Source organism: Rhinoraja longicauda, chromosome 16, assembly GCF_053455715.1.
Source record: "Rhinoraja longicauda isolate Sanriku21f chromosome 16, sRhiLon1.1, whole genome shotgun sequence".
Lineage (NCBI taxonomy): Eukaryota > Metazoa > Chordata > Chondrichthyes > Rajiformes > Arhynchobatidae > Rhinoraja > Rhinoraja longicauda.
In genome coordinates this window covers 25599041-25618925 of record NC_135968.1, presented here as the reverse complement: position 1 = coordinate 25618925, position 19885 = coordinate 25599041, and the positions used below count along the sequence as shown (strand labels likewise).

General features: G+C 40.6%; 1 protein-coding gene across 3 annotated transcripts in view; it reads right to left on the bottom strand.

Moving 5' to 3' along the window:
- Window positions 1-18382, bottom strand: part of hspa12a (heat shock protein 12A) — an 81403-nt gene extending 63021 nt beyond the window's left edge. Inside the window, exon 1 of one of the 3 annotated variants that reach the window (XM_078413446.1) lies at window positions 18224-18382. Coding sequence is in view for 2 of the 3 variants with exons in the window: in XM_078413445.1 (XP_078269571.1) it covers window positions 16797-16836 (40 nt within the window). In the remaining variant the exon portion in view is untranslated. Of the gene's footprint in view, window positions 1-16796; window positions 17175-18223 lie in introns of those variants that run through there. The other 2 variants (XM_078413445.1, XM_078413444.1) reach the window with 2 other exon arrangements.
- Between the last annotated feature and the right edge of the window lie 1503 nt (window positions 18383-19885).

Sequence of the window (19885 nt, the reverse complement as noted above, 5' to 3'; positions counted from 1 at the left end):
AAGTACCATTGACTATTGATCTTTGAATATTATTTCATACACTTTGTGCTTTTTTTCCCACAAGATTAATCCTTTCTTTACATCACTCTACCAAAGGCTTACCAATAACATCCCGTGAATGAATAACGTGGTGGCGCTGTGCCTGCGGCTGCGACACGCCTGCAGTCTGTCTGTTTCTCTTCTTTCTTTGTCTTATCGTTCATGTTAGATGTAGGTAATAGTCTATTTTTAGTTGTGTATTATGTGGGGGAGTGGCGGGGGAAATCTTTTTATCTCTTCAATGGAAATGCGACTTTTTCTCTGTGTCGTATCTCCGTTCGCGCTGCGGCCTAACATCGAGGAGTTGGCAGCCTCCAGCTGGGATCGACTTCGAGGGCTCCAGTCGCAGAGCCTGTGGACTTGCTGAGCTGGCTGATTTTCGGAGGCTGTGGTGGTACTGCAATCGCTGCTGCAACTCAACTTTCGGAGGCTTCGGCCATGGGCCCTGTGGACTGTAACATTGGGAGCTCGCAGATCCCTGGTTGGCAACAGACTTTTCGGGAGCTCCAGCTACAGCAGCTTCTTCCGCCCTGAATCGCAAGGCTTGCATCAGCCCGTTGGCAGGAACTTTCATTGCACAACGCGGCTCGGCCGCGGGATCTTCCATCGCCTGGCGGGGGCTTCAATATCAGGAGCCTCGCTCGCCTCGACGAAGCACTTTGACTGCCTGACAGCGGGAGAAGAAGCAAGGAAGAGATAAGACTTTTTTACCTTGCATGACAGTGAGGAGGTGCCTGGAGAGTCACTGTGATGGATGTTTATGTTAAATGTAAGTAATTGTATGCTTTGTTTGCTTTTTATTGTTATGATGACTGTATGGTGATGACATTTTGTTCAAATTAATTTTGAATGACAAATAAATTCAATTCAATTCAATAATTTTAAAAAGGCCGCTGAACATTGTTGGAGATGGAGTCATATAATGACAAGACCAGATAAGAAAACAGGTTTCCTTTCCGACGCACATAGATGAACCAGGGCTCATTCCCTAACCTAGTGTTTTGAATTTCTTACCTATCAATTTTTACATGACTTCATGAGTTTCTGAGAGTATTGTTGATATTTTAGAATCACATTTCAAAATTCCTTCATTTCCCAGATGAAAAGAAACTATTGTGGCACTGGTTACTATGTTCCATTCATCGTTTAATTTTTTCCTCATCTGCTGATATTGAGCATAAATCCAAACACCCCTCAGTAAATGTTCAAAAATAGGGGGACATGAAAACAAAATAAGCAGCTAATGTTCTAAAATTCAACTAATCATTTTATTTTTGATCCCTATAATTTACAACCTCACTATGAGCAAGGTAAAGCTGTGGCCACAATTCTATGGCAGTTCCAGTCATGATTAAAAAAGTTTTTAATACGCTCAATCATGGGATGGTCTACAGATATTTATATCCAATGAATGAATGAGTTAAAAGCACCCCATGAATCAATGTTAAAAATACATCCGAACATATCTACATTGCTGTTTTTGAAGTAACATATTGGCAAGACCAGAAAACAATACCAGATTTCCTTTTTCCGACCACATAAATGAATCAGTTAGCAACTTGATATTTTACAGTCACAATTACTGATACGAATCTGTAACTTTTAGTTCTGTTTAGTTTAGAGATACAGTGAGGAAAAAGGCCCTTCGGCCCTCCGAGTCCACACCGACCAGCGATCTCTGCACACTAACGCAATCCTTCACACACTAGGAACAATTTACTCTAATACCAAGCCAATTAACTTACAATCTGTTCATCCTTGGAGTGTGGGAGGAAACCGAAAATCTCTGAGAAAATCCACACGGTCACAGGGAGAACGTACAAACTCCCTACAGACAGCACCTGTAGTCAGAATCCAACCTGGGTCTCTGGCACTGCAAGCGCTGTAAGGCAGCAACTCTACCACTACGCCACCATACCATACTATTTCACAAACCAAACGGAAACCTGAGAATTTATCAGATAATCACTGGCATTAATATTGTACCCTTGACATAGTACAAAGTAATCCCAAGGTGCTGTACAGACGTGCTATGATCCAAATGGATCATCCTTAAGTGAAAAGTTATCTTTCCAACCTGCCCTCCTGCAATAAAGGTTCACGGCACGAACATGGAAAATGTGAACCTTTTCCTGTGTCTTGGGAAACACCTTCTGCAATGGTAGACACCCGTTACTGAATTCTTCACTGCGTTCAATGTGCCCACATAGCCTTGAGTCAATAGGCAGAAAGGGTATTTGAAGGTCAGACTTAACACAAAACCAATGGTCAGCAGGGTTGCAGTGATCCCAGGATTCATTTCAGCTTATGAGACCTGGTTTACCTGCAACAGTCACACCAGGGCACTGAAAAGTGAGTGAACATACTGTATCTGCAATCTTTGAAAGTCACTGAGCTTAGGCCTAATGCAGCTGATGGCACGTCTTCATCAGTGGTGCAATGAGTATACGAAGCAAGCATGAGAAATAATGTTAATAACTTTGCACACAATTGTTTTATAAAGGGAGTATTATAATATAACAACCATGTAGTCAACTTGCCACACCCTGAAAAGGCAAGATTGTCCATTGTAGCCTAACATTGTGTATGTGTATATATTACATGAGAAAACATCTATTACACCAATAGGCATTAGAATTGCAGGGTATGGACTGCTACGTTCTTTCTCCGGTGAATAAGCAGGAAAGGGGAGCATTCAGAAATCTGCAGTAAAGAGGAATTTCTCAACAAAGTAATGAGCTAATAAACGTAATAAACATATAAGATTATTAAGGGGTTGGACACATTAGAGGTAGGAAACATATTCCCAATGTTGGGGGAGTCCAGAACCAGGGGCCACAGTTTAAGAATAAGGGGTAGGCCATTTAGAACGGAGATGAAGAAAACCCTTTTTAGTCAGAGAGTTGTAAATCTGTGGAATTCTCTGCCTCAGAGGCAGTGGAGGCCAATTCTCTGAATGCATTCAAGAGAGAGCTAGATAGAGCTCTTAAGGATAGCGGAGTCAGGGGGTATGGGGAGAAGGCAGGAACGGGGTCCTGATTGAGAGTGATCAGCCATGATCACATTGAATGGTGGTGCTGGCTCGAAGGGCCGAATGGCCTACTCCTGCACCTATTGTCTATTGTCGATTGTCTAACAATAGCTGCAATGTAACAAAAACAGTGATCCAGCCATTTTATTCAATAATCATTTTGATAATCCCAAGAGAAAAATCGTCTGAAAGATCTGATTTTAATCTAATTTACCGCAGTGCCACAAAATACATTGATTTTCAACCTTAATGGAAAATAGAGTTGATGAAATATAATCACTCACATAAAATATATAAAATTAAATAATCCTCTAATCTTATCCTCCTTCATGGATGCCCTTAACATCGAAGGGATACAGAAACATTTGAAAAGCAAAATTAAACAAGATAACATGTATACATTTGTTTTATTTCTGCAAAGTATGTGATCTAGTCGACTTCCTTGATGCTGTTCTTAATGATCCATTTTTGAGAACACACTCTTTTAATGTGAAAAATACAAAGGATATTGAAAGTTGGCATTCAATGAAATATTTTGCAAAGATTCAATTGTAAAAATGCCACCATTGTTTGAAGAAACATTTTTTTTAAATGTCATTTTGATTTTTCAGTAAGTTACTGAGCAGAAAAGACCTTCTCATAATTAAGCAATTGAGATGCAAGGCCCATCCCCAATGCACTTCAGGCTCTATTTGCTATCAGACAGGAATGACCTCTTAAACTTTCTGCTTTCAATCAAAATAGCTGGGATACAGTTGGCAAATTAGGCAGAAGGCTCCTTCAAATACTGCTAATATACCAATAATAATTAGATTTATCCTGCAACAGATGGGACCCCTGCCTTTTGTCTCTCCTCTGGACTGAGTGGGTGGAAGTAGTGCTGGGGAAAACCATCTCTATTGCCCCAAAACCCAAAAGAGTATTACTGTGTTAGTGGACAACCACAGGAAAGTAGTGACTGAAATGCCAATTCACATGATGCAATGGGGAAATCTAAGGGAGATGCTACTCCTTCTGTGTCAGGTTGTATCAATATATGTAATATTAGACTCTGCACATAGTTTCAACAGGAAGCCTCTGTCCTCTTTGACATACGTTCCTTTCTTTTGGTGCTCAAGAATTTCAGTGCACCAGTCTTTAATTGCCCTGCTACAGAATGAAGACAACACAGCAAGCTTATTCCATCTGTCTAGGCACAGGACATAGGGGCAGAATTTGGTTATTCAGCTCATTGAGCCTACTTCACCATTCGATTATGGCTAATCTATTTTTCCCTCTCAACCCCATTCTACTTCCTTCTCCCCATAACCTTTCACACCCTTAGTTATTGACATTGATCAATGACAGGATCAGAATAACAGGTATAAATAAGTCCTGCTCAAAAATACCTCAGTGATAATAACCTACCAAGGATGGTTCTACCATTTCTACCATAATCTTGTATGCTTTGCAAATAAAAATGATTACAACAAGCAACCACGATTACATTTCTTCTGACCTTGCTTCCAGAAACAGCCATATTTCATTTTCCCACTTCCTCCATTTTCATTGCACATGTTTTAATGATGCCACTTTCCATATCAAAGATTCTAAAGTGTCTTCCATTGTTCTGGAGAATTATGGTTATGAGATGGATTAGAATAGGGTAATTTATTCTGAGCAAAATAGACAGATGGGAGATTTAACTGAGCTACATAATGTCATCAAAAGCCTAGAAATGATGGGTAGGAAGAAGCTTTTTCCCTTAACAACAAAACATATCTCAACCAAAGTGTAGTAGGGATGGGAACTCATGATGTAAAAAGTAACCAGATACTTCATCAAATTCATTTAGCACATGAATGAAGACATGCTAAACCATGGACCAATAGTTGAAGGGGCAGGATTAAACTGGATAGCACCATTTTGGCTGGTTTACTAGGCTATGTGGAGAAGATTTCTATGATTCTATAGTGTGACTCCTGCTGAAAAAGTAAAAATGCACTGTTAACATTGTTTATCAAAACCAACAAACAAATTAAAATTTAAAGCCAATTTTCACCTTGCAAACCAATACTGGCAAGATACGTTTTCCGTAAAGCCATTGGCAACTTTTTGCAATCTATGTAAAATAACATACCAAACCTCACCTGACGTTTTTGTAACATTTGTGTCTAAACTGTGGCAATAACCCATAAATAATTTTACACAAAATTTAGGAAAAATGCCCCATGGTTAGCTTTATACCAAAGAATAATATGTTATTGTTCTGCATTCCTAAATTTAACAAAATCTGTTTTATTGCACTCAATTCATCATGATGCTACATATAGTGGAGGGCATAGACAATTAAATAAATGAATAACATGCCAAATACTGCCACAGTTTTTAATACAGAAATCAATACTATACACGTCCTGTACCAATCATCCAACATGTCAGTGTACTTTGAATTTTCCCTTTGAAAAAAAATCCCAGAGAAGGAAAATGTGCTTTCTGCTAAAGCTGCTGAATACTTAATCAGTTAAATGCATTGCATGCTAGGAAATTATTGCAACAGCATGTGAGATACAAGCAAAACTGTCCAAAGAAAGTTAATTCAAATCATTCCAGGAATTTTTAACAACTTAACTATTGTTGATTATTGCTAATTAAGCCACTGGCAGAAAACAACTGTTACAGCTGGAGAAAATCATTCCTTTTGGATTTAATAGTTTTCCTTTCAACATGTTTAAAAAACACTTTCCTCAGTATTTGCTATGGATCTTTTCTTACACTTGACAATACTAATTACAGAGATTGAAAGAATTTCAATTATGGAAGAAAAGTGCAAGTGTGGGATAGTTAGAAGCAGAGGTTTCCTATGGTGAGGTGTCTGAATGAGGCCCATAGACACAAAATTGAATGTAGGAGATCTGGCCCAGAAAACTACAATAAGCCTTGCCCACACATTTGTGATGATGTGGAATGCACATCCAGGATTCGTAGACAATATTGGAAAGTACAGAGAAAGAAGAGGAATACATTTTAGGTAGGAGGCAACTGCCTAATGGATTAAAGAGCTGAAACACTTAGATTCTTGTAGTAATTTCCTTTGTTATTCCCATTTATAAGCCTGCATAATTGTATACCTCAACATAGTTAACGTTTCATTGAAAGATACTGAGAAAGCGTGGGGTCATTCTGCAACACCCCCCCCCCCCCCTCCCTCCCCCCCCCCTCTCCCCCCCCCCCCCCCCCCCCATCACTAAACACCTTTTAGAAGAAAACCTTATTCCCTTTTAAATCTTCTTTCAGTGGCTAAAATACCAAGCATGAAAGCAATTCCCTAATACTGTATGTTCCAGTCCAACCAGTTAATAATTTCCGGTATATCTTTAAAATGAAACTCACAAATGCATCTGATTTCAGTGGTACAACCCAGTGCCATTGATTTTTTGTAATGGATAAGTGCTTTTAGCAAATTAATGCCCCATTTGTGAGCAACATGTATTATTGGCGCAATATTGCATTACTTGGGTTGCTGCCAGCATCTGTCACATTCTTCTAATTGAACACTTGGATTAAATGGCTTGAGATTTTTTTTATAACTATTGGAGAAAGGATCATAATGTCTTTGGGATAAATTTGATTGCTCAAATGTCTGGGAGATTTGTACGGCAAAGTACACTTTGTCACCTTTTATTGTTCTCACAGTAGAATTTGTCTGCAGTCTCTTTAATAGCTTTCTCCTTCAGTGAAAAGGGTGGGGACAAAGAATACTGATTTACTTATATAGGAAAATAACTGCAGATGCTGGTACAAATCGAAGGTATCACAAAAAGCTGGAGTAACTCAGCGGGTCAGGCAACATCTCAGGAGAAAAGGAATGGGTGACGTTTCGGGTCGAGACCCGAATCGTCACCCATTCCTTCTCTCCTGAGATGCTGTCTGACTCGCTGAGTTACTCCAGCTTTTTGTGATACCTCTGATTTACTTATAGCAGTTCACACTCCTCCTCCCCTTGGCTACACCTGCAAGCCAGCTCCAGTGTTTGGGTGTACCAACTGAAGGCCATCAAACATACTGGGAGTTAAGGTCATGGTTTAATCTTACTTTAGAACAAGATATCAGTACTGCGTCATTAGAACAACCTGATGCCTCCATCACCGTGCATTTATTAAAGAAAGGTAATCTTTTGAAAATGATTTTCAACTGTATCACATAAAGAATGATCAAATAGTTCTGTGAAAGTAGCAGAGAGGAGCAATTGGTACAAGTGTGTTAAGTGCTCATGCAATATTATCAGTGATGGTAAATTATGACCCTATTTGAGGTGTGATTTGATTTATTAAATCCTATTGTATTTAGGGCCACACAGTGGTGAAGCGGCAGAGCTGCTGTTTCACAACAGCAAAGACCCGGTTCGATCCTGACTATGGTGCTGGCTGTGTGGAGTTTGTATGTTCTCCCTGTGACCACATAGGTTTTTTCCAGTATCCTCCCACATTCCGAAGACATGCAGGATTTTGTGGGTTAATTGGCCTCTGTAAATTAACCCTAGTGTTTAGAATGGAAGAGCATAAAACTAGTGTATGGGTGGTTGATCATTGGCATGGAGTTGAGTGGGCTGAAGGGCCTGTTTCCTCGCTATATCTCTAAGCTCTATTCCACACCATCCCTCAAAACACCCCTCACACCATCTCATACACACTATAATTTGGGGCCACTCTGCCCACAACCTTCCCACTGTTGAAGAGTATTAATCATGGACAGTAAATACCTAAATTTGTGATTGATTTTGCACGCAATCAGGCTCCCACACCAATAGCACAGACTGATAGAATTACTAATTTAATGCACGTGTTCTGCCACTGTATAAAACTTTAAATTCTTTAAAGCTTGGATAAATAACTCCACTCTAAATTCAGTATGTCTGCTCTCTAAAGCCGAATCCTTTAAAATTTTGAACATTTCTTAACACTGATTTTTCCTGAAGTAACTCAAGTCAGGCTCCCATCGAAGCAATGCCACATTATTTGCCTGGATCCCAAGTTACATTTGCCAAGACCCTTGCAAATTGAATAACATAGCCTCATCCCCACGTGGAAAGCCCTTCAGATTGCTTTTGGGTTTTTTGTTTCTGAGCTTTCTAATTATTTATTAATTCCTAACAAAGGCTTACACTTCTGTGAAAAGGAATCATTTCTTTGATCAATATATTGAAAAAACATATTCATTTAAATTGTAGCAAATGTGCATTAGCTTAAGCGCAAAGGATCATTTTTTTGTTTTAGTATTGTGATCATTTTAGTAGTTTCCTGATGTTGATAGCACCAGAGAAGAGTTATTTCTGTGCCAGATCTGCAGCAGGTGATATCACCATTCTCAGCACGTTCGATGCATGTACTCTGAGGTTGCTGAGTTTGCTGAATCGACTGTGTCAAGGGAATAGAGTGAACTTGCAATGGCGACGTTCAAGACTGATAACCCTTAATGAGCAGCAGCTTACTATGACCTTCATAGTGAGGAGGTGAAATTCATAGAATCGTGGAAACTTACAGCATTGAAACAGGCCCAAATCAGCCCACCTCGTCATTGCTAACCACAATGCCGGTTACGCCATTCCCATTTGTCCGCATTAGGCTCATATTCATCAATGCCTTTCCAAGCCAAATACCTGTCTAAACATATTTTAAATGTTATAAAAGAAACTGCTTCCAGATCTTCATTTAGATATTTTTTTAAATTCTCCTCCTCTCAACCTATCTAGATCTAGACTTCCCTGCCCCTGAATATAGATTCTGACCATCTATCCTACCTGTGCCTGCCAGGATTTTATAAATCTCTATAGATGAACCCTCAGCCACCTACTATAAGGTCACATCTCAGTCTCCTACATTCTAGTGAGAATAAATTAGCTTGTCAAATCTTTTCCTTATAATTAAAGCCCTTTAATCTAGGCAACATCCCAATAAATCTCTGCTGCACACTTTCTATTGCTACCTGCAGTGTGGCAATCAAAACTGTTCACGATACTCTAACCAAGTATGCTCATATACTCACAACTGCAATATGATGTCCCCGCTCTTAAATTTAATGCCTTGGCCCAAAAGGACAAGCGTATTGAATTACTTTTTCATTTCCCTATCAACTATGTTATCACTTCCATGGAGTAATGCACTTGCAACCCATGGTTTTTCAGTATTTCAACACTCCCAGACTCCCTGCAATTTGTCCTACCAGAATTTGACCTGAAGTGGCATTATCTTGTATTTGTCTAGATTAAATTCCACCTGCTTCAGCTCTGCCCAACTTTGCAGCTAATCTATATTCCATTGTATCCTTAAATTATCCATTACACCATCTAACATTCCATCAATTTTCATGTCATCTGCAATCATGCGCCCTATAGTCTTATTCAAGTTATTTATATATATTACGCACAATTTGTGAAAATCTGCTACATATTAGTGGATTAGTGGTTAATATTAGCATTAGTAACACCAAGTTCGTCATTGTAAATATCACCAACAAGTTGTCCCAAGTCCAACCACATTCTGGAAAAGACTGCAAGAACCTACATAGAGCTGTGGACACAGCCCAGTCTATCATGTAAACCAGCCTCCCCACCATACATCAGATCCATCTAAACTTCACGCTCTCAGAAAATCACCCAACATAATCAAGAACCACTGACCCGGTAGTTCTCTCTTGCCCACTCTCCCAATGAGCAGAAGTAACAGCTTGAAAGCAATTACTACTAGATTCAAGAATAGCATCTACCCCACTGTTATTATGCCCTTGAATGGACCTTTCATATGTGAGGGATGAATTTCCAATCTCCCAATCTACCTCATTGTGACCATTGCGCTTTTTCTTACCTGTTCCTTCTCTGTAGCTATAACACTAGATTCTGTACCTTGTTCATATTTTCTACTGCCCTACCTGTTATACTCATGGATGGCATGATGTACTCATGTAAGATAATGATTTGCCTGACTTGGACACAAAACAAAGTTTTTCACCTTACCTCAGTACACAAGATAATAATATACTGATATTATATCAATAACTTTTTAAAAGCAAGTTATCTGTCCACCAATGTTCTTCCTTCCGTTCAAACCATATTCCAGCAAGTTTCATGAGTGTCAAAGTGCTCAAGAACCTTCATTGCCTATTCTTCAAATCTGAGGCTATACATTAAAAGTCAGTTTTTGTACTAAACCTGGGAGACCCATCATAGTTGATCTAGTACCAATTTTTAATTGATACGTTGGAAAGTAATTGATGGCGGGTTTATGGAATGAGCTGCTGGAAGAGGTAGTTCAGGCAATAGTTCAGACTATCGCAATGTTTAAGACACAATTAGACAGGTACATGGATAGGACATCGCAGCCCAAAATAATTAGCTTCCAAGTTACATTTGCCAAGACCCCACCCATAATGTGGCTGCATCCTGACATAAATAACGGAGGACACAAACTCCCTGCAGCTGTCCTTGTCTAAAACGTTGTAAACCTAGAACAAAAAGAATAATTAAATTAGGACTTAAATCACATCTTCTGGTTTGTTTTAAACTACTTCTCAGTAATTTCTAAAATTTTCTCCATACTGAAATCTATACTGTATTCTCTGTCTCTTTTTATTGCACCAGACTGTATTGCATTATTGCAGCTTTTCTTGAGCATGCTGTGCTTACTATGTCTAGGTGATGGTTAGTTTACCTCTGACTTTAATTTTCAATACATTGACAGCACGAAGAGCATTATCAGCTTATTATTGCTTTGGCCCCTAATTATTCTTATTTGTTCTGATCTCTTCCAATGTATTTTCAAGAAACCTCAGTGCAATGATGTCACTTTGGTGCAGCTGTTTCACACCTCCAGAAACTGGGTATGATCATGACCTCTGGTGTTGCCTATGTGTGGTTTGCATGTTCTCCTTGTCGATTTCCCTGGGTTCTCCAGTTTCTTCCCACATTCCAAAGATGTTAGGTTACGTTAAACCGCATAGAAAAGCCCATCTGTTTCAAGGTTCACTGTACACCTGTACATATGTTAATGAAGAACCATTGAACCATAATAGCCCACTATGTCCATGCTCATGACCATCAATACTCATCTATATTTTTCCCACTTTCCAGCACTTAGCTTTGGTGATTCAAGTGTTCATCAGATACATCCGACACTGCCCTCTGGTTTCATTCACATGTGCTATGAGGGGGGGATTTATTCTTGTACCATCTACCCTATCTACGTCCCTCATAATTTTTAATATTAATACATATAATTAAAAAAGCTGGAATGAGCTGCCACAGGAGGGAGTTTGAGGGAGGTACTACAACACATTTAAAATACATTTGGACAGGTACATGGGTAGGAGAGGTTTAGAGGGATTATAGGCCAAACATAGGCAGATGGGACTAGTGTGAGGCATGTTGGTCGACATGGGCATGTTGGACCGAAGAGCATGTTTCCATGCTGTATAACTCCATAACTCCATGAAGCCAACCCAGTCCCCACAAAGGAAGTACTCTATCCTGGACAACATCCTGGTAAATCTGCTCGACAACCTATCTCATGCAATCATGTCTTTCCTATGGTGTAGCAAATAGCACTGCATGCAATATTCCAGCTGTGGTCTGACCAATGCTATATAAAGTTGTATCATAACCTGCCTGCTCCTATATTCGGTGTCGACCCAAAACATCACCCATTCCTTCTATCCAGAGATGCTGCCTGTCCCGCGGAGTTACTCCAGCATTTTGTGTCTATCTTTGGTGTAAACCTGCATCTACACACCATTCCATGTCCCAGCTATTGAAAGCCAGTATCCCATATGCTTGTTGTCACCAGCCTAGTATCCTAGAGTCATGTAGCTTGGAAACAACCCTCCAAATTCACACAAACCATCAACCACCCATTTACACTAATCCCATTTTATTCTCCCCACACTTACATCAACTGCTTCCATTTTTTACCATACACCTAAGCACTGGGGACAGTTATCTACCTGTGCTGTCAAAATCAGGAAAGTTGGGCGTAATACGAAAATCCCAAGGTTCCTGGATACTTCCAAGGGCCCTTTCCCTTACAGTGTTGATCCTGGTTTTGTTTGTCCTCACACATATTAGCACTAAATCCCTCCGGCCATAGCTCTACCAGTCTTCCCACTTCAATATCAATCTGTCACCCAGTTTACCATGCATACTATCCACAAAACCATAAAATTTATGTTATCTGCATTTTACTGCATATAGTAAAAGTATGTTTATTGTGTGCTTATATATATTTGATTTGGAAATGAGAGTAGGAGATATAATTAGTATCTACATATGTGCATAACAGTTAGGATACCAGCATTCCCTGTGATGTACCTCTGATTACCTGATTCATGTCACATAAACAGACTCCCTTCATCTGTTTGCAATTTGGACCTCTCGCTACACAAACTGAAGGTATAAACATATTGATGGTATTTTACCAAATCAAAATAATATAAAATGCTTGTTGAGTTCAGCTGGAAAACTCAACTGCTAACTCTCTCCCCTTATGTCCTGAAATAACGGAGTCAAACGCAGCTGGCTCAGTTCCACTCATGCAATTTCACTACAGAACTCGCCTGGTCTGCATTCAGAGGGCTAATCCCACTGGAGCAAAATGTCCCAGTACATAGCAATGTGGCCTGAACAATGGAGCATGAGTGAGCCCCCTCCATGTAACTAGCCTGAATGTCTTGACAGGTGGAAAACACCAGACATCAAACCTGGGAGGGATTTTTTTCATTGGTACTTACCTCTGTTGTTCTGAGGCATTTAAAACTGAATAATGGATTAAATAAAATATTTAATAAAATTATTAAAAATATATAAATAATTAGAAAATATAAATTGAAGTGAAACTTAAGAAAGTAACACTTCCCCCTGTGCCATATGCCCACAGCCCCACAATCCACTCTGAAAATGATTGGGGTCTGGATCCTGGTCCATGCGCAGGATCTGTGAGGTAATTCCCTAGCAATATCCTTGAGAATCTCAGCTGGTTAAAGCTCAGCTGAGCAAAGTTCCTCTGCTGGGTAAAGCCCCTCTGCTGGGTAAAGCCCCTCTGCTGGGTAAAGCCCCTCTGCTGGGTAAAGCCCCTCTGCTGGGTAAAGATCTGCTGGGTAAAGCCCCTCTGCTGGGTAGAGCCCCTCTGCTGGGTAAAGATCTGCTGGGTAAAGCCCCCTGCTGGGTGGAGCCCCTCTGCTGGGTAGAGCCCCTCTGCTGGCGAGAGCCCCTCTGCTGGCAAGAGCCCCTCTGCTGGGTAGAGCCCCTCTGCTGGATAGAGTCCCTCTGCTGGGTAAAGCCCCTCTGCTGGGTAGAGCCCCTCTGCTGGGTAAAGCCCCTCTGCTGGGTAGAGCCCCTCTGCTGGGTAGAGCTCCTCTGCTGGGTAAAGTTCCTCTGCTGGGTAGAGCCCCTCTGCTGGGTAAAGCCCCTCTGCTGGGTAAAGCCCCTCTGCTGGGTAGATCTCCTCAGCTGGGTAGAGCCCCTCTGCTGGGTAGAGCCCCTCTGCTGGGTAGAGCCCCTCTGCTGGGTAGAGCCCCTCTGCTGAGTAGAGCCCCTCTGCTGGGTAAAGCGCCTCTGCTGGGTAAAGTTCTGCTGGGTAAAGCCTATTGACAGATGCCACAAGTCTGTCTAGTGGAATTGTGGGCAGTGAAGAATGTTGTCAAAGGAGACAGCAAGACACAGATCAATTGCAGATATGGGCGGAGAAATGGCAGAGTTTCATCAACTCAAGTGTGTGTTGCACTTTGGGAAGACAAATGTAAGAGGAAGGTATACAATAAATTGCAGTACCTACATGAGCATTCATGTACAGAGGGATCTTGGGGTGCAAGTCCATACCTCTCTGTAAGAAGCAAATTAGGCCATTCAGCCCATCGAGTCTACTCTGGTCTGAAGAAGGGTCTCGACCCGAAACATCACCCATTCCTTCTCTCCCGAGATGCTGCCTGACCTGCTGAGTTACTCCAGCATTTTGTGAATAAATACCTTTGATTTGTACCAGCATCTGCAGTTATTTTCTTATACTATATATATTGAGTCTACTCTGCCATTCAATCAGTGTTGATCTACTTTTCCCTCTCAACCTCATTCTCCTACCTTCTCCCCGTAACCTTTGACACCCTTACTATACAAGAATCTATTCATCTCTGCTTTAGAAAATACCCAATAACTTCGCTTCCACAGCTGAATTGCAAAGATTCACCATCCTGTGGCTAATGAAATTCCTCCTCATCTCCTTTCTGAAGGTACATTATTTTATTCTGAGCCCGTGCCCTCTGGTTCTAGACTCTCTCATTACTGGAATCATCCCTTCCACTGGAATACATCTCAGCCTTTCTTTATAAATGTGGCAACACAAGTGGTGATAAAAAGGTTGTTTGGTACACTTGCCTTTATCAGTTGGCATACTGAGCATAAAAGACATGTCTCAGCTACATTTGGAGTGTTGTGTGCAGTTCTGGTTGTCCCATGAAGGACGTGGAGGCTTTGGAAAGGGTGTCCTTGAAGTTTCCTAGGATGTTGCCTGGATTACAGAGTAATTAACTGTAAGGAGAGGTTGGACCAGCTTGGATCCTTTGCTGTGAGTGTCAGAGGCTAAGAGGAGACCTGATAGAAGTTTCAAAAATTATGGGAGGCATAGATATACGTAGTCAGATTCTTTATCCCAGGGTAGAAATGCTAAAGTCTCGAGGGCATATCTTGAAGGTGGGAGTGAAAAAGTTTAAAGGAGATGTGCAATCAAGGTTCGATTCTGATGACCTGATGGGCCCTATCTGATGAGAAGATTCCAAGAACTACTCAAAACCTCCTTAAAAATAATGCGATCAACCACTGGTCCATGACCTCTGAAAGTGGAGAGGAGATTTCAGGATAGTAGAGAATCTTGGGTGCATGCATCGAGAGCACAGTGTTGATCAGAAGTTGAACACAGTTGATCGGAAGAGATCACCACCTCACCACATACCCACCTACCCTGCCAAGTACCTCCTGTTGAATTTGTGGAAAGATCTATGGTTCCCATACTCTGTTCATCAACCACCTCACAACCTATAAACCCAGCATTGGTGCAAGTCATCCTCCATCCTAAGTATGACCTGAGAAAGAGAAGAGCACTGTCACATATGAATACACATGTATATGAAGAAAGAGTGAAAAGTACCCCTCACAATCTTTAGAATTTGAAGTGCAATTCAATGGGATTTTATACCCAAGATAGACACAAAGTGCTGGAGTAACTCAGAGAAATCTCCAGAGATGCTGCCTGTCCCGATGAGTTACTCCAACATTTTGTGTCTATCATTGGTGTAAACCAGCATCTGAAGTTCCTTTCTACGCATTATATACCCACCTACTTCTCAGTGATGCTGCTTGCTGCAGTAAGTGAATGAAAGATAACCACTGCATCAGTGTTACTGGGGCAATGTACAATTTTACCCATTAAGTGAATGAACAGGCCTTGCTTGCTGCATTCTGCCCACCCGTTATCAGAATGTAAATCTAGTCAGGTAACAATTTTAAAAAATCACAGCACCAGCATTATGTGATTCAGAAGGAACACATGCTCAATCTTTTTTAATAGTACAACATTAATTGCAAAATCTACTAAAACATATTTTTCTGTCCAGTTACCACTAGGCTGTAATTATTCCTCTTAGCTTTCAAAGGAGGAAACAGCATTGGTATTGATGGAAATTAAAGTGTGTGTAGCTATTTTTCCTTTATTTTTGACCTTTTTATTATTCTTGTCTCTGAATATTCACTAGCGTTTAGATCTTTCTGCATCAACAGTCGATGTGATGCATTTCTGTGATCTCTAGGGTACAGGCAGACCCATCAGGTCAAAGGAACTATTTCTTCCTGAGTGCTATTACATTCTTTCAGGTCCTGAGGAGAATGCATGGTGTCTAGACAATAATGTAAAACAGTATACATCTCTGGAGATTAAACATCTTGCAGAAAGCCTTTCAAGTTGGTACAATCTAATATCATAACTGTAAAAATGAACAAAGTAATGATAAGAATTATAATGACCACTTAGGAGTTTCACTGAACCTATTTTCAAGAGATTGTTGATTCATGTACTGCACAGTAGCTCTAAACATATTCTTATGGTGGTCAACATTATTTAAACACAGCTAAAAGCAAAAAAGCCTCAAACCATTTTGTCATAGTAGATTTAATAAATTTTCATTAGTTTTATTTAGAATTCACGTTAAAGTAATTTAATTTAAAATATTATTGCTTCCATGAAGAATAGGCAGGTTAGCAATGCTGAAACTATACATTATATTTTACGGAATGAAGTAAATGACTGACTTGCATAAGAAAATGTAACATTTGAGATTAAAGTGAATATTGTGTATGTACTGCTCTCATACTGGCTGTTAAAACTGAAAGCTAACAGTACATAACTAAAAAAAATGTAAGGCCGGTCGAACAGATTATGCCACAGGGTTTCTTCACCTGGAACAAATCAGTTATTGTAATCTTATGCGGCATTGAATCCCACAAGTCCACATCCATGTGACTATCACAATGGCTGGGCTCTGCAGTGAAGCCAGAGAGACTTAACAGATATAACAGGCAGTCAGGATCCTACAGCTATACATATATATAAACTAGCAGTGAATGAAAACGACAGCAAGTACTGTTCTGTTCCTGATAGTAATTTCAGGCCACTGCAGCATGGTTTTACGCTGGCAACAGTAAAATCTCTCTTACCCGCAGTCTGGCCTTCAGTCACAGACTCCTTCTCAGACATTGTAGTGAATCCAGTCAAAAATCTGCAGTGCTTAAAAGCTTTTAACCATTAGACTGGCAGAAGCTGTAGCTCACTGTGCACTCTCTACCATTGAAAATTTGCAGTCAAGCTGCAGTTTGTCCCTCAATCTTTTCTTTTACCTCTTCCTCTTTGACCAAAAGTCCTTCAGTTCAGTAAAGCCTCAGTCTTTGACCCTCCCCCTATGCTAAAAATGCCTTCCTGTTGAAATTAGCCCAAACATAAGGGGAGAAATGAGCTGCTTGCACTCTGGTGCTTCATGTTTCTGCAGAGCTCCGCCTCTCTGATGTGATCATACTCAGAGTCAGCACCAGCAGGGAAGGTCTTCCCATCCTGCAGTAAATTGCTGAGCAGCAGGAACAATCTGCCAAGATGGACCAAGGCAAGAAAAAAAAATCTCCAAGTAACTTCACAGGACCGATCTAAATCTTTCATTATCTAATGTTAACTTTGTCAATTTTAATTCAGTTTGCTTTTGAAACACACTCATGTTGCAGCAAGGCACTTATTGACATTGCTAATCATTATTTTAATCTGGAATAGTAAGTGCTAAATACTATGCAGGAACAATAGTTTTTTTTCTGCAGGAAACTGTTCTAAATTGGGACTGGGTAAAATAGCAGTATTGTATACAGAGCTCCATGTCCTCTTTCCCTCTGCTTCAATGCTCCCACCCCTTCCTGTCCTGAAGAATGCAGTTAACATTTATTTCATTTTCTATTGGATTTCCCCTGCAAATAGCTCCTCAAAACTGTTGAAAATGATTGGTGCATCTGTTACAAATCAGATCATGCATAAGAATTCAAATATTAATCAGGAACATCAAAAACACACTCAATATTGTAAGAAAAATAGACACAAATTGCTGGGGTAACAGGCAGCGAGTCGGGCCGCATTTCTGAAGGACATGGATAGACAATGTTTCGAGTCTCGACCCTTCTTCAGACTGATTGTAGTAATGGGGGGAGAGAGAGGTGGGGGTGGAATAAAGCCAGGCAAGTAAGAGGTGGACATGGATGAGGGGGGGGGGGGGGGGTTGATTGGCTGATGGGTGGACAAAGGCTCGAAGTGAAAAGAAGGCAAAAGGTTGTGAGATAAGGAGAGAAGAGATGTAAAATGTGACGCCAGAAGAAGGTATATTGGTGGAGGGGTAAAAATGGAACTGGAAAGGAGGATGGGATAGTGGGGGAAATGGGTGTGCATCCAGGCAGGGTACAGGAAAGAGAGTGGAGGGAGGTCTGTGGTGGGGGCTCTTGGTCAACATTTTTAAGTATAATTTCTTCGCAATTTGAGTGGTTCAAATATCAGCTATCGGATCTACAGTTCCAACTTGCAGCAGAGCAATGGCTGGATCTGGGTATTTTCATACCTTGTGTTGTAATCGCTTCCCGACCTTATTCCTTCCTTGACTTGGTAACAATCTCCAGCCCCTTGGAAATGCCTGGCTCTTCTAGTTCTGGTATCGTGCATCCATGATTTCCACCAGGCCATGTCACGCTACTCGATTTTGCAGTCATGTTGTTAAACTCTGCTGGAATTGACACAAATATATGTTGAAATACAGGTTAACCATCAAAAGTCTTAACAAGTGCTCCCCTTTAAATAAAGTTCAGCAACTCTATTCAAATGAAAAGCTGCACTATATGCACCAACTACAGCTTGCATAAAGCTGAGACCACATATAAAATTGCATTCAATCCTTCATCTCAGGGAATGCCCAAGGATAGACCAAGAGGTCAGATACTCATGCGTCTAATCTCCAACACACTCCTGACCTGCAGACTGTTATGTAAAAATATGTTTCTGTGCTATGGAAATGCTGTCTAGCTAGCTGTCTGGATAAGCAGTCCAGCTAACTGCTAGTTAGGTGGCAATGTGTTCAGGTCCATCATGAGCATCGAACAGTTAGCTAGTTGGCAATCAAACGCTGAGATTCTTTTCCAAAGTTCTTTGCCTCTTTATTGGTTACACTTCATTAAAAATTCTAAATTCTACAACCTAATAGATCCTGTTAAATAATTAATTACATTAAAAAGGAAAGTAGGTGGTTGTTGGGTGATGAGAGATTGAAGCACTGCTGAAGTCTATGGTTCACTGGCCTATTTTTTCACTGAACTTATAATGAAATGTGATGACCACTAAGGGAAAACAGATGGATACCCACAATAATGTAGGACATAGGGCATCTTATGCTTTCTCCAGCATGCAGTTGGATAATAACTGTTCCGGTATCTCAAGGTCACTTTTGCACCTGACTTCTGTATCCCTTGATATCGCTGCTTTGACTGCATATAATGACTGGTTCTCTGAAATTTAAAATTCCAAACATATGCAAACGTCTTAGTAATAATAATAATAATAATAATAATATTCATTTATTGTCATTGCAACGAGTACAACGAAATTAAAAAACAGCCAATCCTGACGGTGCGTACAAACATATATGCAATAAATGCAAAAACAAATAAATACATAAATACAATTAAATTAAGTACAAGATTTTTTAAAGGTGTTGCCTAGTGCACAGGTAGTGTTCAGTTCTCGTATGGCCCTGGGGTAAAAACTGTTCTTAAGTCTGTTTGTTCGGGATTTGATTGACCTGAAACGTCGACCAGAGGGCAGATGAACAAACAGACGGTGGCCGGGGTGGGATGGATCTTTTATTATTTTGCCTGCTCTACTGAGGCAGCGCAGGCTGAACAGGTGCTCCAGGGAGGGCAGTGAGCAGCCGATGATTTTCTGGGCCGTCGTGATGACCCTCTGAAGGGCCTTCCTGTCCTTTTCTGAGCAGCTGGCATACCATGTGGTTATACAGTATGCCAGCACACTCTCGATGGAGCAGCGATAGAAGGACAACATGAGCTTCTCCTGCAGGTTGGTTTTCCTGAGGATCCTCAGGAAGTGGAGTCTCTGCTGTGCCTTCTTTACTGTGGTGATGGTGTTGGTAGACCAGGTGAGATCCTCTGCGATGTGCGTACCCAGGAACCTGAAAGCTGGTACCCTTTCCACGCAGACCCCATTGATGTAGAGT